We start from the raw sequence: 24,943 nt of genomic DNA, 5'->3' as shown, positions 1-24,943 counted from the left end.
CATGTTTCTCTTCCTGTGGGCATTTTCTTATTGAGTTAGATAGCACTTAGTAATAGCACTTTGACTTATATACCATTTCACAGTGCTTTACAGCCCTCTCTTAAGCAGTTTACAGAGTCAGCAAATTGCCCCTAACAATCTGGGTCCTCATTTTACCAGCTTCAGAAGGATGGAAGGCTGAGTCACAGATAGATAACTTTATCACTGCAAGCTTGTGGTTCACCAAATTTTCTTTTCATTCTGGAACATGGAGTGGAACTCATTTCCAACTTTTCTCCTCCTCCATGAGGACCAGGGCACCAAATTCTCCACCGCCATGAATCCAACAACTCAACCCTGAGCTCCGTGGATTCTCCACTGGGGCCCCTCTTAACTCTCTTTTCCTTGCAGGGCATTGGATGCTACATGTTCCGCATTGATGACTTTGATGTGGTGGATGCCACCATGCACGGCAACGCTGCCCGCTTCATCAACCACTCCTGTGAGCCCAACTGCTACTCCCGTGTCATCCATGTCGAAGGCCAGAAGCATATTGTCATTTTCGCCCTGCGCCGCATCTTCCGGGGTGAAGAGCTGACCTACGACTACAAATTCCCCTTTGAAGATGCCGGCAGCAAACTCCCTTGCAATTGTGGAGCCAAACGCTGCCGTCGTTTCCTCAATTAGAGACTGGTCCCTCACTTGGCTTTCCAGATCCATAATGCTTGCCCGGCCTCTTCCCGGTGTCAGTCGAAGGCCGTGCCAAGTGGATGGAAGGGAGCTTAATCATGGCATAACCTTTTTGGTGGGCTGCTGCATTGCTGACTCATCCCTTTAATTCCTTGAAGCGTGTGACTCCAAGGGCCTCAATCATCTCCAAAGAGCATCAGGGATGCCACTGTTATGGGTGATGAGGGAAAGCTCTTAGCCGCAGCTCGGCCCTCTTTTTTTTTGGCTTGAAATTATGAGACGCAGAGATCCAGGGCAAATGTGGGAAGAATCACCTCTTATTTGTGCCCTTCTGCTTCACAGACCTCTTTCCCTTCCTCCTCTTCCCTCCCCCCTCCACCTCCCCAATCCTGTGGGGCGAGAACAATCTTTTATTTTGTACTTTTAAATTTTGTGGTTTTTCTCCTTCCTCCAAGATGATCCTCTGTTTTAAAGAAGAAGAAAAAAATACATCAAACCCAGGAGGATGTAAATAGTTGTACAAATTTCTAAACCTGTTTATTTTCTATGCACTTTTTTATTTAAGATGCTCAGTCAACTCAGACGGGAAAGGGTTGGATTCTTGTTGGTATAATTTTAAATAAAAAGCAATTTTGACACAAGATTGCGTCCTCATGGCTTCGGTTGCTTTAAATTTTGTGATGAAGGGGAATGTGTTTTCTGTAAGTGTAGAACCAAACCCCTCCAGAGAAGGACAGTCGCAGTTCTGTGATTTAACGAACTTCCCTTGGTTATAACCGAATTGAGGATACAGGTTCTCAACTTGCGACAATTGAACCTGCTGTTTACAGTGATGGTTGTAAAGTGTGTACCATGCTCTATTTTACAACCTTTTTTTGCTGTGGTCGTTAAAAGTGAACCCATTGTTCCCTATGGGGCGTGTTGTTGTTTTTTGCCAGAAAACAGAAGTAAACACCAGTTTCTGGCAAAAACATTATAAATTATAGTCATGTAACTGCGGGACACTGCAAAGGCTGTGCTGTAGGTGTGGGCTGGTTGCCAAGTGCCCAAAATGCAGTCATGTGACTGCAGAAGAGGGACATGGATGTGGAACTTCAAATCCACAAGAAGCTTTTTGGGGGTCTGTTGTAGCTTTGTACAGTTGATAAGCGATCAGTTGTAAGTCGAGGATTACCTATTGAATTTTCTCAAGAGAGCCTCAATATAATTGCTGCCTGAAAGTTCTTATTGCCCTCCTTCCACTAAATGCAGCTGACCAGGCCATTGCTTGAATTGGCTTCTCTAGGTTTTGTTTCCCCTAAAAAAAACAAAAAAACCACACCTCAGAACAATGAGCCAGGATTTTAAAGAATTCAGATACTGCAAGCCATACAAGCTCAGTGCCATAGAGTTGTACTTCCAAACAATGGGCTGGCATTTCCACCTTACTTGTGAACTTAGGGGCATATCTTTTCTAATAGTTGGCTGGAAATTCTGGGAGTCCACAAGTTTCAAAAGTTGCCAAGATTGGCTGCGCCTGAGGTACTCCCGTCTTTCGCAAGTTCGGAATGTATTGCGAGGCTAAAACTCATCCCAACTAGCAGCCCTTGTGTGACAACATCTGGAGTCAAAGGTTCAGGCCTGCTGTTCAGAATTAGCAGAGGCAAGGCGCAGAGAGGGACGATGAAAAAAAAAACAACCTGGAAAAAACGGCAAAACAACAGCGTCCAGAACCATGCCCAGTGCAATTACCACGTGTACGGCAACATCACATAAATATCCTCATTGCATCTTGCTATCCAAATAGCAAACACAAGTCCCCAAGTTGTTGCACTGACGTAACTGCCTTTGCCCCCGGAAAAACACTTATGGCAGCATTTGTGGTGTCGTTGCACAGGTCAGCATTTGGACTCTTGCAGACGCTCATGTAACAAACTTTCCCTGCAGGGATGTAAAATGAGCTGGAAATTTTACTTCATTTGGATGAGGTCACCTACGCCAGGGGTCCCCAACCCCTGGTCCGTGGACCGGCACCGGTCCGTGGCATGCCAGCAACCGGGCTGCACAAACAAGCAAAGCCCCATCCACGGGATGCAGGCAACACACAAAACCACACACACTCCAGTCCACAAGAAAACCTCTCTCCACAGAAATGGTCTTTGGTGCCCAAAAGGTTGGGGGCCACCGACCCAGGCAAATTGCTCTGTAATTTGGAGTTACACCAGTATTTTTCAAATTAGGCAAGTTTTGAGATGTATGGACTTCCCAATTCCCCAGAATCCTGCTGCTGGCTGGGGAATAATTGGAGTTGAAGTCCACATATCGTTAAAAAAAAAATACCCAGTTTGATAAACTGCTTTAAAACACCGCTGCGGGCCACCCTCAGAGAAAAGGGCGGCGGGGGGCGAAGGGAGAGAGAGAGAGAGAGAGAGATAGTTCCGCACGTGACCCCCTTTCAAAAGAACCACAACTTCCGGCATCCTCTTCTCCGACGAGAAATAAAATCCCAGCATGCTGCGGGGTAGGTGTGATTTCGCCCTGTAGGTTTCAAAAAGTAGATTTTTGCAAAGTTGTAGAATCGCAGAGGATTTCGGCTGGGTCCGGAATAAATAACAACAACAACAACAATAAAAGGGACATTCCAACAACAGGCTTCTTTTTTTAATGTCTTGGGATTTGCTTTTGCCTAATTGTGACATCGAGCGACGGTTAGTAGCTTTATTTTCCTCGGGGTGAGCTGCAGATTGGCTTCCCTGCTTTCTGCGAGCGAGAGAAGACAACCGGGTGCCGCGTCTCCTTCGCATTACAAGTCCTATCAACCACAAGTAGTTAAAAAGAACAAAACACCTAACCAAAAAGAGGAGTTGTAGTCCAAAGCGACCTGCGGGATCACTTTAGGCCAGGGGTAGGCAACCTTGGCTCTTTTAGGACTCGTGGACTTCAACTCCCAGAATTCCTGAGCCAGCACAGCTGGCTCAGGAATTCTGGGAGTTGAAGTCCACGAGTCCTAAAAGAGCCAAGGTTGCCTACCCCTGCTTTAGGCCATTCACAGGGACTGTGCGCCTCTATCTCTTTTGACCCAACACGCTTCCTCTGATCCATTCCAAACCAAGGGGCGGCTATGTTCGTTTTAAACCCGGCTTGGGCTTTTGCACGGGGGGGGGGGGAGACTGCGCGTCGCGGCTCCCTTCTGTTCCCACGTGTTGTGCCAGCCCAGAAAACGCGCATTCCAACAGACGAGTTCAGATGACCCTGGCTGTCAGCCCCGCGCCCGGTGTCCGCTTTCCCTCTCTTCCTAGCTCCCGTTTGGCCCTTTCCAAGCATCTGGCGGACTACCGTTCCCAGAGTTCCTGGCGGCGGGGGAAGGGCGGGGCGGAGCTTTCGGCCAGGAAGCAGCTGCGCCGGGAGGGAGAGGAGGAGCGGGGTGGGGGGGTGTCTCCTTCGGGCGGGCGTCGGAAGAGAGCGGAGCGACGCGGGTTGGGTCCCCCTCGAGCCCCGCTCCGTCTCCAGCGCGGGCTTTCCTTTCCTTTCCTGCCGCGGGGCTGGGAGGGGCCGCCAGCCGTGGGCACCATGAACCTGGAGCGCGTCTCCAACGAAGAGAAGCTAAACCTCTGCCGCAAATACTACCTGGGTGAGCCGCTGCTGGCGGGTCCAGCGCAGCCCGATTGGGGGCTGGGGGAGAGATGCGGCCTCGGGGAGACCCCGCAGCCCCTTGAAGGCAGCCCCAGGTCTCCGCAGGGCGCCCGGGGGATGGGTGGGGTGGGGTGGGGTTGGGGAACAGGACTGGGGTCAGTAGGCAAGGTGCTCAAGCGGAAGTGGGTCAGTGGCTCTCCAGCTGGGCAACTTTTAAGAGGCTGGCTGCGGGGATTCTGGGAGTTGAAGTCCATGCCACTTGTAAGTGGCCATGTTTGAAAAACACTGGGCCGGCTCAAGGAAAATATATTCATCGTGGCTGGCTGGGGGGATTCTGGGAGTTGAAGTCCATGCCACTTGTAAGTGGCCATGTTTGAAAAACACTGGGCCGGCTCAAGGAAAATATATTCATCATGGCTGGCTGGGGGGATTCTGGGAGTTGAAGTCCATGCCACTTGTAAGTGGCCCATGTTTAAAAAACACTGGGCCGGCTCAAGGAAAATATATTCATCGTGGCTGGCTGGGGGGATTCTGGGAGTTGAAGTCCATGCCACTTGTAAGTGGCCATGTTTGAAAAACACTGGGCCGGCTCAAGGAAAATATATTCATCGTGGCTGGCTGGGGGGATTCTGGGAGTTGAAGTCCATGCCACTTGTAAGTGGCCATGTTTGAAAAACACTGGGCCGGCTCAAGGAAAATATATTCATCGTGGCTGGCTGGGGGGATTCTGGGAGTTGAAGTCCATGCCACTTGTAAGTGGCCATGTTTGAAAAACACTGGGCCGGCTCAAGGAAAATATATTCATCGTGGCTGGCTGGGGGGATTCTGGGAGTTGAAGTCCATGCCACTTGTAAGTGGCCATGTTTGAAAAACACTGGGCCGGCTCAAGGAAAATATATTCATCGTGGCTGGCTGGGGGGATTCTGGGAGTTGAAGTCCATGCCACTTGTAAGTGGCCATGTTTGAAAAACACTGGGCCGGCTCAAGGAAAATATATTCATCGTGGCTGGCTGGGGGGATTCTGGGAGTTGAAGTCCATGCCACTTGTAAGTGGCCATGTTTGAAAAACACTGGGCCGGCTCAAGGAAAATATATTCATCGTGGCTGGCTGGGGGGATTCTGGGAGTTGAAGTCCATGCCACTTGTAAGTGGCCATGTTTGAAAAACACTGGGCCGGCTCAAGGAAAATATATTCATCGTGGCTGGCTGGGGGGATTCTGGGAGTTGAAGTCCATGCCACTTGTAAGTGGCCATGTTTGAAAAACACTGGGCCGGCTCAAGGAAAATATATTCATCGTGGCTGGCTGGGGGGATTCTGGGAGTTGAAGTCCATGCCACTTGTAAGTGGCCATGTTTGAAAAACACTGGGCCGGCTCAAGGAAAATATATTCATCGTGGCTGGCTGGGGGGATTCTGGGAGTTGAAGTCCATGCCACTTGTAAGTGGCCATGTTTGAAAAACACTGGGCCGGCTCAAGGAAAATATATTCATCGTGGCTGGCTGGGGGGATTCTGGGAGTTGAAGTCCATGCCACTTGTAAGTGGCCATGTTTGAAAAACACTGGGCCGGCTCAAGGAAAATATATTCATCGTGGCTGGCTGGGGGGATTCTGGGAGTTGAAGTCCATGCCACTTGTAAGTGGCCATGTTTGAAAAACACTGGGCCGGCTCAAGGAAAATATATTCATCGTGGCTGGCTGGGGGGATTCTGGGAGTTGAAGTCCATGCCACTTGTAAGTGGCCATGTTTGAAAAACACTGGGCCGGCTCAAGGAAAATATATTCATCGTGGCTGGCTGGGGGGATTCTGGGAGTTGAAGTCCATGCCACTTGTAAGTGGCCATGTTTGAAAAACACTGGGCCGGCTCAAGGAAAATATATTCATCGTGGCTGGCTGGGGGGATTCTGGGAGTTGAAGTCCATGCCACTTGTAAGTGGCCCATGTTTAAAAAACACTGGGCCGGCTCAAGGAAAATATATTCATCGTGGCTGGCTGGGGGGATTCTGGGAGTTGAAGTCCATGCCACTTGTAAGTGGCCCATGTTTAAAAAACACTGGGCCGGCTCAAGGAAAATATATTCATCGTGGCTGGCTGGGGGGATTCTGGGAGTTGAAGTCCATGCCACTTGTAAGTGGCCCATGTTTAAAAAACACTGGGCCGGCTCAAGGAAAATATATTCATCGTGGCTGGCTGGGGGGATTCTGGGAGTTGAAGTCCATGCCACTTGTAAGTGGCCATGTTTGAAAAACACTGGGCCGGCTCAAGGAAAATATATTCATCGTGGCTGGCTGGGAGATTCTGGGTGTTGAAGTCCACACACCTTAAAAGTTGCCTAGCTTGATAAACACTGCTCTAAAATATAATTTACTGTTTGAAAAGACTGCAGGGATTTAGCAGGTTTATTATTTATTTAGCGTATGGCATACCGTACATGGGCTAGCAAGGTAAGTATAATATTTCAACTAGATTAGTAGAAGCCAATAAAATATAAATGTCAAAAAGATCTATGTCTAAATATCAGTGTCTAGGCCAGGGGTAGGCAACCTTGGCTCTTTTATGACTCATGGATCTCAACTCCCAGAATTCCTGAGTCAGTTATGCTGACTCAGGAATTCTGGGAGTTGAGATCCATGAGTCATAAAAGAGCCGAGGTTGCCCACCCCTGGTCTAGGCCATCTAACCATTGAAGTGCAGCATTGTTTATATATATATAAAAAATCAGATACTGGACCCATGTATGCCCTCTGCTCACAGCCAGTCACGATGTGATCTACACATTGCTTCCAGGTAGGGAAACAAACTTAAATTTTGACTGGTTGTTTATGGGATTGTTTTCCTGCTCTTCATATCTGTTCGGTTCTTAATGTTCCTGCCCCCTATTTTCCCTGAAACAGCAATCCTGTGAGGTAGGTTGGGCTGAGAGAAACTGGCTCAAAGCCCCTCAGTGGGCACTTGTTCCTAAATAAGGACTGGATCATAGGATATCCTGTTTTCTAGCTCATTGCCCCTTTACCAAACTTGCAAGAATCATTTTAGGCTTCCTTATTCACTCTCAATTTTTGGGCAGTGGACCAAAAAAACATTATAAGAGGGCGTAGCAAGAAAACAGTTGCAGTCAATTTCAGCCTTGAGTGTCCATGGAGAGCTGTGTGCAGATCATCTACCTCCATGCATTGTAGTGGTGAAAATGTGGAATTGGGAGGGACATGGTTGAGGAGAACAGATCTAAACTTTAGGGATTAAGGAGTGCAGGTATCGGCAAATATAATCCACTGAAAACAAGGATTTGTGATTCAAACAATCTTTTTACTTTCTTTCTGAACTTGAGTTTGTGAAGAGGAAAACCAATTGGGACAAATTTACTTTTCTGTTCATGAAGCCCTTGTGAAAATCTCTTTTTTTCCCGCACCATCCCTTGAAGAAAATTCTTCCAGGCATGTAAGATAATATCTTTCTCCCATCTCTTTAGGTGGCTTTGCTCTGCTCCCTTTCCTGTGGCTGGTGAACGTTATCTGGTTTTTCCGAGAGGCCTTTTTTGCACCAGCCTACACTGAGCAGCTTCAGATCAAGCGCTGTGAGTTTCCCATGGGGGGAGGGGCGGGAGGAGATTCTAGTGTGTACAGCAGGGGTCCCCAACCCCCTGGTCCGTGGACCAGTACCGGGCCAGGGCATGCCAGCAACCGGTCCGCACAAACAAGCAAAGCCTCATCCGCAGGATGCAGGTAGCACACAAAACCACGCATGCACTCTCCGATCCATGGAAAAACCTCTCTCCATGTAACTGGTCCCTGGTGCCCAAAAGCTTGGGGACCTTTGGTGTACAGCATGTCTTAAGGCAACAGCCCTGACCGGCACTCGGTTCTTGATGAGCTGGGAGGGGAGAAAAAGCATTGAAGGAGAAAAAAAAGGAATACTTAATTATTTCCTGGTCATTTCTTTCTACCTCTTCACAGATGTCCAGCGGTCAGCCTTAGGCCTCCTTTTCTGGGTGATTGTGCTCACAACATGGATCTGCATCTTCCAGGCACGCCGGGCCGAGTGGGGTGAACTTGGCGACTATCTTTCCTTCACCATTCCATTGGGCGTCCCCTGATACACCTTCGTCCTCAACATGGAGCTTTGCATTTTACTGTTGGACTCCTTGAATAGCCACCAGGCTAATTTTTTTTTCCTAATATCTCCTTTTCACAGAATCCAGGTTGGGATATACTGTGGTAAACTCTGGTGGGGCCACCTCTTCTCTGTGGTCCCCTGGATCATCAACTTCAGCTCTCCTTGACTACAAGAGATGATCAATAAAGATATGGTGATCTCTTCCTGTTGGCCTCCAGCGTGATGGTGTTGTGAGGAAGGGATAGGTGGTGTGGGGTGAAACCTCTTTTTTTTTCAAAACAGGTGTCTGGTTAGTGCATGAACCTTGAATTTCTTGTTTCTTCTTTGGTGGCATTCTTGTCATGGAGTTGCATGTGAGGAGAATGTAGATCCAAAGGGCTCTGCTCAATGCTGAATGGTTCTGAACAGACCGAGACTTGAAAAGTTTGCTTTCTGAACTACTTTGGTCCATGATTCGTTTGTTTGTTTTTTTAAGTAAAATATTTATCAACACAGATAGACCTCGACTTACAACCATTTATTTAGGTACTGTTCAAAGTTACAATGGCACTGAAAAGAAGGACTTATATCACGTTTCACTCTTATGACCGTTCCAGCATCCTCGTGGTCATGTGATCAAACTTTGGACTCTTGGCAACTGAATTGTATTTATGACGGTTGCAGTGTCCCACGATCATATGATTTTTCCCCCTTTTGCAGCCTTCTGAGAAGCAAAGTCAATGGGGAAGCCAGATTCACTTAACAATCGTGTTACTAACTTTTAACAACTGCAGTGATTCGCTTAGCCACTATGACAAGAAATGTCATAAAACGGGGCAAAACATAACTGTCTCACTTAGCAAGAGAAATTTTGGGTTCAGTAGTGGTCATAAGGGACGCGGTGGCTCAGTGGGTTAGGACGCTGAGCTTGTCGATCGGAAGGTCGGCAGTTTGGCGGGTCGAATCCCGAGTGCCGCGTAGCAGAGTGAGCGCCTGTTACTCGTCCCAGCTTCTGCCCACCTAGCAGTTCGAAAGCATGTAAAAAATGCAAGTAGAAAAATAGGGACCACTACGGTGGGAAGGTAACAGCGTTCCGTGCGCCTTTGGCGTCTAGTCATGCCGGCCACATGACCACGGAGATGTCCTCGGACAAGCGCTGGCTCTTCGGCTATGAAACGGAGATGAGCACCGGCCCCTAGAGTCGGAAACGACTAGCACACATGTGCGGGGGAACCTTTACCTTTACCTTTAGTGGTCATAAGTCAAGGGCTATCTGTATATCATCTCACTGAGTATATAGCTCCATTTCCATGCTAGCTAGGGATTGAAAGCTGACCTCTTTGGAAGGTGCCAGAATGGAAAAAGCCACCGTCAAGTAGTGTTCTCACGGTATAATTGATAATTCAGTGTTTTATGATTGCAAAATTGAATGATTGATTATTGAATTATCCCACTTTCTGGATAAATTAACCTGGCTTGGGTTCATACCATACCCAGGGGTAGGCAACCTTGGCTCTTTTATGACTCGTGGACTTCAACTCCCAGAATTCCTGAGTCAGCCATGCTGGCTCAGGAATTCTGGGAGTTGAAGTCCACAAGTCATAAAAGAGCCAAGGTTGCCTACCCCTGGGCTAAGCAGTTTAAAAAGTCTAACAAAGGATAAGGTTATGCATGATTCACAAGTTGTATGAATGCAGGTGGGATTTTTAAAAAATCTCTTTCTGAGGTGAAACATATCTAATACTCCTCCCCCCTGTTTTCCTTACCATAACAATCCTGTGAGGTGAGTTGGGCTGAGTCAGAGGGACTGGCCCAAAGCTATCCCAAAGGTGCTTTTTCATGAGACAACTGGACTTCCTTTGTTTTTCCTTGAAGACGTTTTGCTTCTCATCCAAGAAGCTTTTTCCGTTCATGTTCTTGGTTGGGAAGCGAAATATAAATCATATATAAGATTACAAGAAGAAGGCTTATAAGAATAAGCTAAGAAGAGGCTAGACAGTCACTTGTCAGAGATGGTATAGGTCAGGGGTATGGAACCTTGGTTCTTTTATGACTGGTTCAGGAATTCTGGGTATTGAAGTCCACAAGTCATAAAAGAGCCAAGGTTCCCTACCCCTGGTATAGGTCCCCCTGCTTGAGCAGGGGGCTGGACTAGAAGACCTCCAAGGTCCCTTCCAGCTCTATTCTATTTTCAAGTAAAAAGAAGTCCAGTTGCCTCTTGCAAAAACACCTTTGGGACAACCATGACCTGGATGACTGAGAATCTCCATAGACATTTGGTGCAAAGCTGGTTTTCATGCTTTAAAGCAGGCCCAGAACTCAGTCTCTTGGTTTCTAGGCCAGCAACTGCTGTCTTTGGTGATAGTTATATGTAACAGGAGGGCAAGACTCAGGGCAGATAATATCTTTGGTGGGCTTCTGCTTTATAAAAATTACATTGAGCCTGTTTTACCACTTTCACTATGCATTCCACGTCTCTTCTGCCTCAGGGCGGTAGAGAATTCTGCTGCTGATACCTTGCAGTTGTGATTGGAAGCGACTGGAAAATCCACAACTAATTACTTCTGACAGCCTTACGTAGGTTTGTGGGTTTCACTTGCTCATACCCGCTTAAGGGATCGAAAATTGGATGTTGTGTTGGCAAAGGGCAATACTTTTTGCCCTAGCCTAGACGGTGGCCTTCAGGTTTGTGCACGTTTGGTGGTTTTAAGTAGAGCCAAATGACACAACTTCAGAAAAATGGTTCCGATTTGGCAGATGGCTAGAGTTATAGGAGCTGCAAACAAAATTTGCTTTCCTGTCACGCCACAAATCTCCCTGGCGTGTCCTTTTTAAACCCATAACGTGTGTTGGCAAGCCAAAGGCAACGGAGCTAGAGACACTCTGATTTTCACTCCTTCTTCCAATCTACCAAATGAAGTGGTTCATAAAAATCACAAAAATGGGCAGCTTCTGCCAATGCAAAATTAGGACCAGGATAGCTATAATCTGAGTTTAATTTTTGGAGCTGAAAAGAGCTTGTGAGAGAAGCAGCAGAGTGGATACAGTTGTGTCACAAATTTTGGCACGATATGATTTTCTCCTTTTGCTAGATATGGGTGTGTCCTTATTTTCATGAAAGCAATATGGGGATTGTGTTACTTTTTTTAGCACAGTGTGGCTATCTTTATGGTGGCACAAGGCTTCCTTTATCAATTCAACAATGATCGTATCTGCTGCAGGCAACAGCAAAACAGCATGCCTGGGCTGTGTCCCACATCCGTCCAAGCAAACATAGTGCAGAAACCTCTGCAAAACACAAATGATCCTCCGAGACCAGGTTAATATAGTACAGATACCCTTCAGACAAAGCTGAGATTATTAATCTAAAACCTTGATTACCCTGGAATCTTGGATGCCCTTTCAGTTTTTTAGCATGCTCTTTTAAGACAACTATTTCCTCACAGTGATCCTCAGCGAAACAGCTCTAACCAAAACGGGGTGTTCTTCAATCCTGTTGGGAGTGAATGGAACTCAGAAGCTTCCCTAGTATTTTGAATCTGCTTGATTTTTGCAAATGCTAGAAGCGGCTATGAGCATTTATGCTGATGCCGAAATTTTCAGGAATCTGTAGCCTGTGCAGAATTTTGAAGCTTTGTGCGATGTTTCAGAAGTTAAACAGGAATTTTTTGATTGCTAGGCAAGAGCTTAATTCTTTATCCTCTGCCCTCTCACCCCATGTGAGGGAAAATGTTGCGGGAAGGACATTGCCTGGATGTGCGGGTATTTCTGATGTAGGCCATTATTTGGCATTATTCCCATTGTGAAGAAGAGAGACTCAGCACCGATTTGCCATAACGTCTCAAAGATGGAGGATTTGAATACATGACTCATCCAATGTAATATTATCCACTGACAATTGGGCAATATAGTGTGCTTGACTAGTTCTGTAATGTGATTTATACTTCACCATAAATGGGTCAAACTGAGGTACCTGGTGAGCTTTGAAGTAGAAACATTTCTCAGTTTTAACCAGCAATGCCAGCAATTAAACTTCTGGTAAATCAAAGAGGTAGTTTCAACCCAGAGCGACGGCAAATTATACTTCTGCTTCATTTTCTTCTAAAACTGAAGGCAACGGTGGTACATAATTCTGGATGACAATAAAAATGACCGCAGTCAATGACCAGTCCATAAAGCACCTTACATACAGAAAACTGATATTGATTAACCAATTAGGCACTGTAAACAGATCAATCAGGCCATCTGTTGCACATTTCTCCTATCACCTAAAAACACCTGGCCACTTTTAAGGAAATAGAACTATTTGAATCTGAAAATAAAACTGAATGACCAAGATATTTAATTAGGTGGGGGGTTATGCTTCATGGCAAGGGTGTGGTATAGTGGTCAGTGTAATAAAATAGGTTTAATGCTTTCAGTTACTCCATCACATGGTCGAAATTTGAATTTAAATGGAATGTCTTTGTATTTGCTTGGAAGTGCTGCAAATTAAGTAAGAATGTGGAAGATCAATAATTTGGTGGGAGGGGTTTCAGTGGAAACTCTTAAATAGATGGGGAAAAATGTATAATAAAAATCAGACATATACCGGGTATTTTTTGTTGTTATTTACTAATTGCTGGTTAAGTGTAGACATTTCCTCCCACAATAATCCTGTGAAGTACAGATAGTCCTTGACTTATGACAATTCATTTAATAACCATTCAAAGGACTGCAGCACTGAAAAAAAAGTGATGATTATTGCAGCATCCTGGTAGTGACATGATCAAAATTTTGGTGCTTGACAACCACCATGTATTTACAACGGTTGCAGGATCATGTGATCACCATTTGCAAGTTCCCAGGAGGCTTCAAATCAGAGAAGATGGATTTGGTTAATGATTGCAGTGATCTGCTTAATGACCATAGCAAAAGGGTCATGCAATCAGTCATAAATCACTCAATGTCTGCAAAGTCCCCCAAATTTGAGGATTCTCGGCTAAGGGACTATTGCAATAGAAAGTGTGTGTGATAGAGTCTTCCTCTTTTAGGTGGATCAGCGTTTCTTAACCTCAACAACTTGAAGATGGGTGGACTTCAACTTGCAGAAATCACTGAGGAATTCTGGGAGTTGAATTCCTCCATCTTTTAAGTTGCTGAGGTTGAGAACCACTGCAATAGACTGGAGGCCCTGAGGAAAGACAGTAGAGGGAAGGACTAGAGAAATCAGCTCAGAAGGCTTACTACTTAGCATTGTAATTTGTTCTTAGCATGTTAGAACGGTAAATGCCTTGGCACAAAGAAAGCAGGCTTTTGCACGAAAGCGTAAATTAAAAATTCATCCAGGTGTGTTCCTCTTTCAGAGCTTTAAAAACCTGTACAAGGATTGCTTGCTTGGCAGTTTAAGAAAGCTGTTTGCTCCAGGGCTGGGCAGAACAGTATCAGCCCCATGTGGCTTGACCTGTGGGAAATTGCTTCATGACATGCTCTAACAGATTTAGGATGAGAACATGACAAAATTGTGCAGTTTGAGAAAGAGTGGAATTGTTGTAGAGCTTCCCCCCCCAATTATATCAAGATTGTATTATTTTATAGGCATGTCGCTGTAGAGATTTAGACCAAACATTTTCCCTGGCCTGGAAAATCAACGATGGGGATACTATATGGATAGTCCTCAACTTACCACCCTTAATTTAGCAAGTATTTGAAGTTATAATGGCACTGAAAAAAAGTGATTTATGACTGGTCCTCAAAATTATAACTGCCACAACATCCGCATAGTCATGTGATCCAAATTTGGGCACTTGGCAACTGGCATGTATTTGCAATGGTTGCAGCGCTGTCATAACTTTGAACAGTTGTTAAATAAATAGTCATAAGTTGAGGACTATCTGTAGTGGAAAGATGAGCAAACGGACTTTACAGTCTCTCCTTGTGTACTCTGGAGTCTCTGCTGTTGCTATTGAACACTGATCTCACTATTTGGAGAGAGAAAGCAGAGAAAATTGTAGGCAAAATTGTAGGCTCTTTGAGCTATCTGGTCTGGACTGAGGGGTTTAATGTTTTTAAATTGTGATTTTAATTTTTTGCGGCTAGACTTAATTTAATTTTAATTTTATATTGTTTTTAAATTTTGCCTTGTAAACCGCCCTGAGTCCTTTGGGAGTAGGGCGGTATATAAACCGAATTAATAAATAAATAAATAAATAATAAAATCATATAGTAAAAAAACCCTAAGCATCCATAAAACTCACAATATCATAAACTATCCAAACTCATTTTAGCCAGATTTAGGAAGCTACACAGCTTTAGCCATGGAGTTTGCAAAACATGTTTATTCAGTTAACAATGGTTTACAGTACTGAATTAATCAACTGCCTGGCTTTGCCATATACACAGCAATGTAAACTGAGCAGTTATGTGGTTGCTAAGAGTCAACACCAATTTGACGGCACATAACCAATGTTGGGTGAACCCAACCATGCAGTCTCGGCTGGCTTTATGCATCCTTGAGCTGAGTTATATTCCTTTGGATTAAAAAAAGAAAAAGAAAAACAGAATTAAATTGCTTCGGAGGAGTTTGAATGCGGGCTTGACATGATTCAGAATCTCAAAATATAAATTGCTCTCATTCAGCCTGCTAAGGTTAGCTGCTGAGTATATTTTTACTAAATTAACCCATTGGGTCAGGCCAATATAACATGCTAAGGCTAAGCTATGAGCAAAAGTAATAAAATAACATTCATCCAAACTGACACATGTTCTTAGTGCTTCTACTAGGTCTATTTTTGAAATGGTTAATCACTGTATAAAGATAGGTGGTAAATTAACATGTATGAGCCAGGTCTGTATTGACGTGCAGGGTTTAAATGAAAACAATATGGCAGACATACTTACTTGTTTCCAGCAAGCCTCCCCATATTCATCTCCCAGGTAGGTCCTGTTTTCTGATACTACTTCCAAGGGTGTCTACATCACCACCCTCTGCACAGAAACTGCTGAAGTTGCTAATTAAGCCGGCTATGAGATCTCTTTGATCAAGCAAAAGTTGTGTGAGCAAGTATTTTCCCTTGCCAGCAGCGAAACACACTGTGATTTGGGCTTCATCTTGAGAACAATTGTTCTTATCTTGGTCCTCCAGTCCTACCACTCAGAATCACAGGTCATTCTGACTGAGGCAAGGGGGAATAACACATCTGGAACACATCAAGTTGGGGGGGTGAATGTACTCCCTGAGAGCCATCTGGCTTCTTGTACTGTTGTTGGAGAAGGTAGGCTTGGGGAGAATGTGGCACTATTTCCCTAAAGTAAACGCAAACTTTTGCTTTAACAAGGAGTTGTTATGCGGTGACCTTGTTTCTTAAAATGGTTGTCAGTGTGTGTCACCGTGTTACTTAGTTGCAGGAAGCCCACTTTTTTTTGTAACAGTTGGAAGGGACTTGGAGGTCTTCTACTCCAAGGGTAGGCAACCTTGGCTTTTTTATGACTCGTGGACTTCAACTCCCAGAATTCCTGAGCCAGCTGGCTCAGGAATTCTGGGAGTTGAAGTCCACAAGTCATAAAAGAGCCAAGGTTGCCTACCTTTGTTCTAGTCCAACCTCTTGCTCAAGCAGGTCTTGAGCGTGTTGCTCCCATTTTATTCCTTTTTGGTTTAGTGGTTTGTGTTGTTATATAAAGCTTAATACGTAGCAGGGGTGTCCAACCTTGCCTACTTTAAGATTTCTGGATGTTAACTCCCAGAATTCCACAGCCAGCCATGTTGGCTGGAGAATTCTGGGAGTTGAAGTCCACAAGTCTTAAAGTAGCCAAGGTTGGACACCTTTGCTGTAAAATGTTTCATCAATAAAAACTTAGAATGAAAACACTTTCCATACCAAAATAATTTATTACACAGTCTTGACTTTTCTGCATTACAGGCACTGGTTGGGTACACATAGTACGCTTAACCTAGTTCCAGAATTACCCACTGTATTAGGATATGCTAAAACTGGCCAATGTTAACCTTGATTAGTTTAGGTGTAGATGAGTACGCTGCCTGAACTCTGGGCTAGTTTGATTATTTACGAAGCTTATAATTTAGCCCTGTGACTTTGGGTGGCGCACACAGTTAAAATAACAAAAACCAAACAATCAAAATAATTTGAAAACAAAACCATAAAAATGCAATTAAAAACTATAAATAGAAGAAAAGACACAGGAGTCACAGGAAAATTTCCAACACTTAGAAACAATGGTATCACTTGGCAGCCTCTGCACAGTCCATGAGATCCCCAGGCTTGATGACAAAAACAGATTTTAAGGGCTTTCTGGGTGGTCAGTCAGAAGAAGGCCAATGGGTGGGTGGGGGGAGAAAAATGATGTCCCACAGGACAAGTGCCACAACAGAAAACCTTCTCTTTCCTGGAATTGCCAGGTGAGGCCCATTTGTGCAAACCTTGAAAAGTGTTAGGATGGGCATATTGTATGACCCTCTTTTACCGGTCTACTATAGAGAGCGTCCTCTCGTATGGTATTGTGGTTTGGTATGCTGGTCTGACAGCCGCAGACAGGAAAGTATTACAGAGGGTAGTGAGCACAGCACAAGACATTGTGGGCTGTTCCCTGACACCACTGGATGACTCGTTGCTCATTGCCTTGGAAGAGTGAGGAAGATTCTCAGGGATGACTCACACCCTGGACGGTATCTCTTTACTCTCCTCCCATCCGGTAGGAGATATAGGAATATAGCTAGCCATACCAACAGGCTAAAAAATAGCTTTTATCCGTGGGCTGTTAGGCTTTTAAATAGGACATAATCTTATGCAGAATTGACTTGGGAGGCCGGTGTGTTGTGTAGTTGGTTCACATGGTGTGGTAGGATGGAGGGTTTGTTGTCACTGTGTGTTGGGGGGAGAGAGGGGGGGAGGCTCAGCTAATCTCAATGTACACATGTTATGCTTTGACAATAAAAGTTTATTATTATATTATTATATTATACCAGACCATCTTATTTGTCTTTTGAGAAACCTATATGCGGGCCAAGAAGCAACAGTGAGAACTGGACACGGAACCACTGATTGGTTCAAAATTGGGAAAGGAGTCCGGCAAGGCTGTATACTGTCGCCTTGCCTATTTAATTTATATGCAGAGCACATCATGAGAAAGGCAGGGCTAGATGAATCAAAAGTTGGAATTAAGATTGCCGGAAGAAACATCAACAACCTAAGATATGCAGATGACACCACTCTAATGGCAGAAAGTGAAGAGGAACTAAAGAGCCTCTTGTTGCGAGTGAAGAAGGAGAGTGCAAAACTTGGGTTGAAACTAAACATTAAGAAAACCAAGATCATGGCATCTGGCCCTCTCAATTCCTGGCAAATAGATGGGGAAGAAATGGAGGTAGTGACAGATTTTATTTTCCTGGGCTCCAAGATCACTGCAGATGGGGACTGTAGCCAAGAAATTAAAAGACGCTTGCTCCTGGGGAGGAAAGCCATGGCAAATCTAGACAGCACACTAAAAAGCAGAGACATCACCCTGTCAACAAAAGTGCGTATAGTCAAGGCTATGGTCTTCCCAGTTGCAATGTATGGCAGTGAAAGCTGGACCATAAGAAAGGCTGAACGCCAAAGAATTGAAGCCTTTGAACTCTGGTGCTGGAGAAGACTCCTGCGAGTCCCTTGGACTGCAAGGCGATCAAACCGGTCAGTCCTAGAGGAGATCAACCCTGACTGCTCTTTAGAAGGCCAGATCCTGAAGCTAAAACTCAAATACTTTGGCCATCTAATGAGAAGGAAGGACTCACTGGAGAAGAGCCTAATGCTGGGAAAGATTGAGGGCAATAGAAGAAGGGGACAGAGAATGAGGTGGCTGGATGGAGTCACTGAAGCAGTGGGTGTGAGCTTGAATGGACTCCGGAGGATGGTGGATGACAGGAAGGCCTGGAGGAACGTTGTCCATAGGGTCGCGATGGGTCGGACACGACTTCGCAACTAACAACAACATTATATTACGACCACAGCTGGTCATTTTGGTGATGCTCTCCTTTAAGAAAAGCTGTTTTAAAGAAATGATAAAATCATCCTGCAAAAGGCCGAGTCGCAGCCGTCTCTTGACGCTGATCCACCTGTCGAAGAGCAACGGAGTATCAAGTTACGGCGACTACGACTATTATCAGATTTGTGTTGTAGTACCCCGGATGGCCTCCAGATGGCAACATAACCACCTGCTGCCTCCTAGCGGCCGTCCCCTCTTCGCAGTCCGGAACCGCGCTTCTCTTCAAAATCTCTCTTAAAAGGGCAAGGCTCGCTCTTTTTTCGCGGGTGCTTATTTGGCCTGTTCCCCGTGCATAAAATAACGTCTGAAATGAGCTGGGGGGGGGAGGGGGAAGAAAAAAAGAAAAAAGAACGACCCCTTTTTTCCAATCCCGGCTTGCAAACAGCCTGTCCCATGCACCGACCAACTTTCCCCGTGTCCGCTTGCGATCACACTACCAAACTCTCGCACCGAGCCAGAGAAAGGCAAAAAAAAAAAAAAAAACAACACACACACACAGCTGGAACAGCTGCCACCGCCACCCCAACTCTCTTTTTGGACTCGGAGGAGTCCCGGCTCTGCTGCTGCTGCTTCCAGACGATCGGCTTTCTCGCGGCGGGGGCTGAACTCCACCGACCGAGGCGACGCGCTGGGTCCGGAAGAACCGAAAACCTTCCAGCTTGTTCCAAGACGGGGGTGGGCGGACCGGCGGCGGCGGCGGCAGCGGCTATAAAAGGGACCGCCCAGGCGCGGCTCTCCGTCTGCGTCTCGCGCTGCAGTCAAGGCTCGCTGGGTCGGTATTGCTGAGCTGCTGCTTCTTCTTCCTACCTTCCTGCGCCATGGACATCGCCATCCAGCACCCCTGGTTCCGCCGGCCCATGGGCTTCCCGTCGCTCTTCCCGCCTCGCCTTTTCGACCAGAGGTTCGGAGAGGGGCTGATGGAGACCGACCTGCTCTCGGCCACCCTCTGCCCGTATTACATGCGCTTCCCACCCATGCAGATGCCCAGCATGCCGGAGACCGGGCTCTCGGAGGTGAGCGCCGCGCCCGAGCCTTGGGGAGGGGGGGCGGCGGGGGGGGCAACTGTAGGGTCTCTTCGAGGTTGGGAAGGTCTTGGGGAATCGGCTGGAGGTGCTGAGACAGGGCTTGCGTCGGGGGTGTGCGTGTGTGTGTTTGTTTGTTGGCTCTCCGCTGGCCGTGGACTCGCGTGCCGAGGGCGCCGTGGGAATGGGGCTGCGCGCATCTAGCAGCCGAAGGGGTGAAAAGGTCTGGGCCGATGAGTGAAAGGGAGCGGGGTGGGGGGGGGGAGAATCACGGAAAGATTGCCAAGCGGAATGGGAGAGTCCGCTACCTATTATGGTAACGTTCTTTTCCCTGCCCGAGCTGAAAGGACAATGCCAGCCCAGTTGCCCTCCGGGCCAGAAGCCTGGCATACACCCGCCCTAAAGGCGCAGAAGAAACACTATCCTGTTGGATGGCTGCCTGCCCTTGCCTTAGCTCCCTTGACTAGAAAGCCAGCCGGGAACGAGAGGAAGCTGTTCCTTGGTTGGATTGCGACTTGGCTTGTGAAGTCAACGAGGAGCCAATTTGGCTTGTGTGAAGTCAAAACACCTATGGTGGCTTGTCAGTCATTGGATAAGGTTTATGGATTGCAAGAACTTGGCCAGCTGCAGTTTCTTCTGTAAACTATGGCTTGGTGCACTCTGCAAATTCACCTGCTTGTTACATTCACAATGCTTTTTTTCTGGAGAAGGATGGAAGATGTTCCTGTTAAAACTATTATCTTTTTTCTTCTTCAAAAATCCTACTGTGGGGAACCCTTGGGGTGCAGAGCATCTAGTCTTACCCTGGAGTTTGACTTCTTGCCTTCTTTCCATGACTGAACGTGATTAAGGCAGTGAGGAGGCCCTTAGATTAGTTTCAAGGCATCCATGCCCAACTTTTAAAGCCAGAAAGCAGCCTGGGGAAGCCATTCAAGTAACATTGTTACTTGTTTCTGCAGGATGAATTGGCAAATGCAAATAACTGGGTGCCCCAATTGATGCAGAAATTTGGTGATCAGAGTTGTGGAAACTCTTACAAACTCCATTTGTAAATCATTTTCTAATTTCAAAGACTTGGACTTTTAACATCTGGATTGTAGCAAGAGAGGCAGGGATGGCTGTTGCCTAGCGGCATAGACCATGGTCCCACCCTATATAACCTAGCGGTTGGTTTCTGATTGGCTGTTGTAGAGAAACAGATGCCCTGCAGCTGCTGCATGCTTGTAATCTGCGCACCTACGAGTCACTTGCACACTCATGTTTTCTACTCTTCTAATGCTGGATTTCCTTGTGAATGATAGGGAAAAATCTTGCATTCTGCCTGTTGCTGGGAATGATGAGAAATAGGATTCAGATATGATTTTGTGGAACTCTGACCTCAAACCTGTCCTGGTAGCTTTCAGGTGTAAAAGAGCCACGAATTTATAAACATGAAAGTGTGTGTGTGTGTGTGTGTGTGTATAGACATAAAGTTGCTTCTGATTGTGATTAAACGATGGATGGAAACTGTTTCCAGTGGAAATGCCTTAAAACAGGCATGTCCAACCTTGGCAACTTTTAAGACCTATGAACTTCAACTGAGCCAGCCATGGGGAATTTTAGGAGTTGAAGTCCACAGGTCTTAAATTTGCCAAGGCTGGACACTCTTGGCTCAAACCAATGCAGTTTTATGGTATGCGTCTGCTGAATTACCCCAGCAAATATTTTCTGCTAGATTCAGAAAAGTTGCTAGTTTCTCACTCACTTCCCCCCACCTACTGTTTCCAGATGAAACTGGACAAGGATAAGTTCTCTGTCCTACTGGATGTCAAGCACTTTTCACCGGAAGAGATAAATGTGAAGGTGGTAGGCGACTACATTGAAGTACATGCCAAACATGAGGAACGTCCGGTACGTAGCTTTTTAGGCCTTCTGCAGTTTACATTGTTAAAAGATGAGATTGAGGTGGGGGGGAAAATAATTTAAAGCTGAATTTTTGAAACCTGTGTGTTTAACCTGGAACTCAAACTGAATTTGCATCGCTCAGCATTTTCACACAAAGATGTGTTTAGGATGATGTGAAAAGGTGGATCTTACACAAACTGCTTAATCCTAGCCTTGGGTTAATAAGCTACAATTTATATACAGGTAGTCTTCAACATACAATTGAGCCTAAAATTTCCGTAGTTGTAACATGGTTGTTAAGTGAATCCGGCTTCCCCATTGACTTTGCTTGTCAGAAGGTCGCAAAAAATGATCACATGACCCCAGGACACTGCGACCGTCATAAGTACGAGTCAGTTGCCAAGTGTCTGATTTTGATCACATGACCATGGGACTGTTGTAATGTCAGTAAGTGTGAAAACCGTCATAAGTCACTTTTTCCAGTGCTGTTGTCATTTTGAATGGTCACTAAACAAACTATTGTAAGTCAAGGACTATCTATATTCATCTAATCTGCATTCGGACATTTAAACCTGATGACTTAATGTGATGCCTTGATTTTTCCAATATGTTGAACCACAGACCTTATTTTTGCCTATTTTGCAGTTAAAGACAAAGGATGCATTACAGCTGTGACACAACCCAGTTTGGGTTAAAAATTTGTTGCTTTTGGCACCAGCGGAATATTTAAATTTTGGGGAGCTCTTTTGGATGCTTTCCTGAAATATCAACTATATATAATTTGTAGATTTGCAAAAGGGCTACTTTGGTGACTTTGGCCTTTTACAAAATCCCCACTTCCCTGAAGGAAAGTAACAAGTTTGTTCTTTTTTCCAATCTGCTTCTTGCTTGTCCCACCTGGAACCAGGTGGACCCAACATCTGAACAAAACTCTACAATACTGGAAGCGTTCTTTTTGTTTTCTGATGATGCCTAGGGATGGCGTGAGGAACCATGTGGGAGTTGAGTCAATAAAGATAGTGATGAAAATGTTCTTTGTAGCAAGAGTTGTTGTTTTTTAAGATGCTTTAATTCGAAAAGGTGGGTCAGGAAAGGTCTGATTGCAAAAGCCTGAAAACTTTGCATGTCAAAAGATTGCCCTGTATAGGTAGTCCTTGATTTACAACAGTTCACTCAGTGACGTTACCCAGAAAAGTGACTTATGACCATTTTTCCACACTTAATGACTGCTGCAGCATCCCCATGGTCATGTGATCAAAAATCTGGCTGCTTGGCAACTGCTTCATATTTATGACGGTTGCAGTGTCCCAGGATCATTTTGCAAAGGTTGGACAAGCAAAATCGATGGGGAAGACAGATTTGCTTAATAACCAACATGTTACCAACTTAACAACTGCAATGACTCAAGAAGCAACAGATGAAAAGCAATCAAGGAGAGAAGCAAGCTAGAACTAAGGAGAAACTTCCTGACAGTTAGAACAATTAACCAGTGGAACAACCTGCCTCCAGAAGCGGTGGATGCTCCGACACTGGAAGTTTTTAAGAAGAGACTGGATAGACATTCGTCTGAAATGGTATAGGGTTTCCTGCCTGAACAGGGGGATGGACTAGATGACCTCCAAGGTCCCTTCCAACTTTTTTATTATTATTACCTCCCAAAGCAAAATGTTTATGAACATGCAGATACTTAACAACTGGGGCAGGAAAGGTTGTAAAATGGGGCAAAATTCACCTGACTGTCTCTCTTAGCAACAGAAGTTTTGGGCTCTGTTGTGGTTGTAAGTCAAGGAGCTACCTGTAGTATCGGGCCATCTCTTCCCTGTTTCGCCATTCATTTGTCTTGTGTTGCTCTGTTCTTACAGGACGAACACGGCTACGTCTCCCGTGAGTTCCACCGTCGCTACATGATCCCCAAGGGGGTCGATCCAGGAGCTATCACCTCCGCTTTGTCTCCAGAGGGGGTGCTCTCCATCACTGCCCCCACCAAAACCCCTGCATTGGAACGGAGCATTCCCATCACTCGTCAAGAGAAGCCAGCTGTCACTGGAAAATAGAGAGGCAGCCTGGCCCAGGATTTTTCATATGTTTCCCCCCTATTAGATATCAGCATTGTGAGCTTGGACTCCCCTTGCTTGTAGGTACAAGGTTGTTCACACTTAAGCCTTTAAGGAAGTGACGTTCCTTTCCTACCTTGCTAAGTGCTGCTGGGATGCTGACAGCAAAGAGACCGTTGTCGTAAAATTTCAGTCCACCTACCGGAGAAGAGTGCCATTTTCTTCTTCCGACTAGAACCATCTTTCTTCCTTTGCAGGCTTACTCTGTACCACTCTTCATGTTGAAATGACTTCCTTGTATAAATACCCATTTGCAATAAAGTGCTTTTTGCTTAAGAGCCAAACGTTGCCTGAGGGATACTTGCCAATAAACGTGAAGCTATTATCCTATCTTTAGGGGAATGGAATGGAGCGCAATTGCCCATGCAGCTTGAAGTGAAGTTGCTGTGGGGTGTGAATGTGGTTGGAAAGATGAATGTTTGATGTTCTAGACCTGTGTGGGATATTACAGAGAAAGTAGGCTTTTCAAAAAGGCCGGGAAGGTTCGCTACTTGCTGCTAGAATTTGAGCTATGAAATGAGGTGTCCCTGCACTAAATTAGCTGTGCTTGGACTGCAAGGTGGCACGAGAAATTAACCAAGTTGCTATGCAGTTTATATGGATCAAATCTAATTACCGGTAAGAGTCTCCTGAGCTTAAGTAGTTCATTTCAGGGACATGTGTGCACAGCAAAGAGAAACATTATGGATTACAGCCGGGGTCTCCAAACTTGGCAGATTTAAGACTTGTGGACTCAAGTTGAAGTCCAGAAGTCTTAAAAGTTGCCAAGTTTGGAAAGCCCTGGAAGTGGTTTGTCTTCTGGTTTGTTTTTCCCCCCAACTTCCACTCTACCATATAACCCAGATATTTCCTTGTGTTCTCTCACCAAAGCACTTTCCAAGCCTTGACCATTGCTTAGCTTTTGAAAAGTAGAGAAACTGATCTGGTTACCTGTTTTTTTTTATTATTATTATTATTATGGTATCCATTCTACAGCAGAAATACATTTTTAAATGCTACATTGCAATGCAACTATTATTGACTGGGTGAAACAGGTGGATCTGTTAAAGTTGAATAAGGTTAACAGTTTTGGGAGAAGTTTGTTTTTAGACTCTTGTCATTCTTGCTACTCGAGTGTCTAACCTGAGACTATAATTACAGAATAAATTATCATGCACATTTCATTTCACAATTTCTCTGCTAAATAATGATTGTCTGTTATCAGTGAAAGGATGTTGAATATAAGCAGCACACAGAAATAGTGATGCTTGACCTGCCCAGCTTGATGGATTGTTGATATTCCATCAAGTTGGTGTTGGGTCTACCAGCTATTTCAATAATTAAGGCTGGTTGATACACCTGTTGTCATTAGCTTGGTCTTGATATTTAATCTCAACCCATTTTTTTTCATGTGCTCCTTGATTTTTTATTAAAAGAGCTTGCATATCATTTGCATTTTCAGTTGTCATGCCCATGCTGCAAAGTTGGGGGGAGTGAAATCCGTGCTTTGTGAAAACGGATCAAATTTCCAGTTAATGGGTAAAGGTAAAGGTTC

General features: G+C 45.3%; 3 protein-coding genes across 7 annotated transcripts in view; all 3 read left to right on the top strand.

Moving 5' to 3' along the window:
- The window catches only part of KMT2B (lysine methyltransferase 2B), a 63,227-nt gene extending 61,917 nt beyond the window's left edge, over positions 1-1,310 (top strand). For all 5 annotated transcript variants that reach the window (XM_081334253.1, XM_081334256.1, XM_081334254.1 and 2 more), the window contains one exon: positions 391-1,310. In XM_081334253.1, coding sequence (XP_081190379.1) covers positions 391-666 — 276 coding nt within the window. In that variant the 3' untranslated portion in view covers positions 667-1,310. The remainder of the gene's footprint in view (positions 1-390) is intronic.
- Positions 1,311-4,043: 2,733 nt separating this feature from the next.
- On the top strand, positions 4,044-8,598 carry PSENEN (presenilin enhancer, gamma-secretase subunit). Its single transcript, XM_081334946.1, has 3 exons — positions 4,044-4,279; positions 7,750-7,854; positions 8,234-8,598. Exons 1-3 carry the CDS (start codon positions 4,219-4,221, stop codon positions 8,371-8,373), a joined length of 306 nt encoding a protein of 101 aa, XP_081191072.1. The 5' UTR covers positions 4,044-4,218; the 3' UTR covers positions 8,374-8,598.
- Positions 8,599-19,112: 10,514 nt separating this feature from the next.
- HSPB6 (heat shock protein family B (small) member 6) lies at positions 19,113-24,567 on the top strand. The gene is made up of 3 exons (XM_081334841.1): positions 19,113-19,402; positions 21,179-21,301; positions 23,158-24,567. The coding sequence occupies exons 1-3, from the start codon at positions 19,208-19,210 to the stop codon at positions 23,347-23,349; spliced, it is 510 nt and encodes a 169-aa protein (XP_081190967.1). The 5' UTR covers positions 19,113-19,207; the 3' UTR covers positions 23,350-24,567.
- Positions 24,568-24,943: the final 376 nt, after the last annotated feature.

The sequence above is a fragment of the Vipera berus genome (assembly GCF_964194415.1).
Source record: "Vipera berus genome assembly, chromosome: 9".
In the NCBI taxonomy this organism is placed as follows: domain Eukaryota; kingdom Metazoa; phylum Chordata; class Lepidosauria; order Squamata; family Viperidae; genus Vipera; species Vipera berus.
The sequence above is the reverse complement of the archived record's forward strand: the minus strand, read 5'-3'. Positions and strand labels throughout refer to the sequence as shown.

Coding starts and splice junctions, on each gene's coding strand:
- PSENEN (XM_081334946.1), top strand. CDS start 4,219: ATGAACCTGGAGCGCGTCTCCAACGAAGAGAAGCTAAACCTCTGCCGC. Junction 4,280..7,749: donor CTGCCGCAAATACTACCTGG/GTGAGCCGCTGC, acceptor CCATCTCTTTAG/GTGGCTTTGCTCTGCTCCCT. Junction 7,855..8,233: donor GCAGCTTCAGATCAAGCGCT/GTGAGTTTCCCA, acceptor ACCTCTTCACAG/ATGTCCAGCGGTCAGCCTTA.
- HSPB6 (XM_081334841.1), top strand. CDS start 19,208: ATGGACATCGCCATCCAGCACCCCTGGTTCCGCCGGCCCATGGGCTTC. Junction 19,403..21,178: donor CGGAGACCGGGCTCTCGGAG/GTGAGCGCCGCG, acceptor TACTGTTTCCAG/ATGAAACTGGACAAGGATAA. Junction 21,302..23,157: donor CCAAACATGAGGAACGTCCG/GTACGTAGCTTT, acceptor CTGTTCTTACAG/GACGAACACGGCTACGTCTC.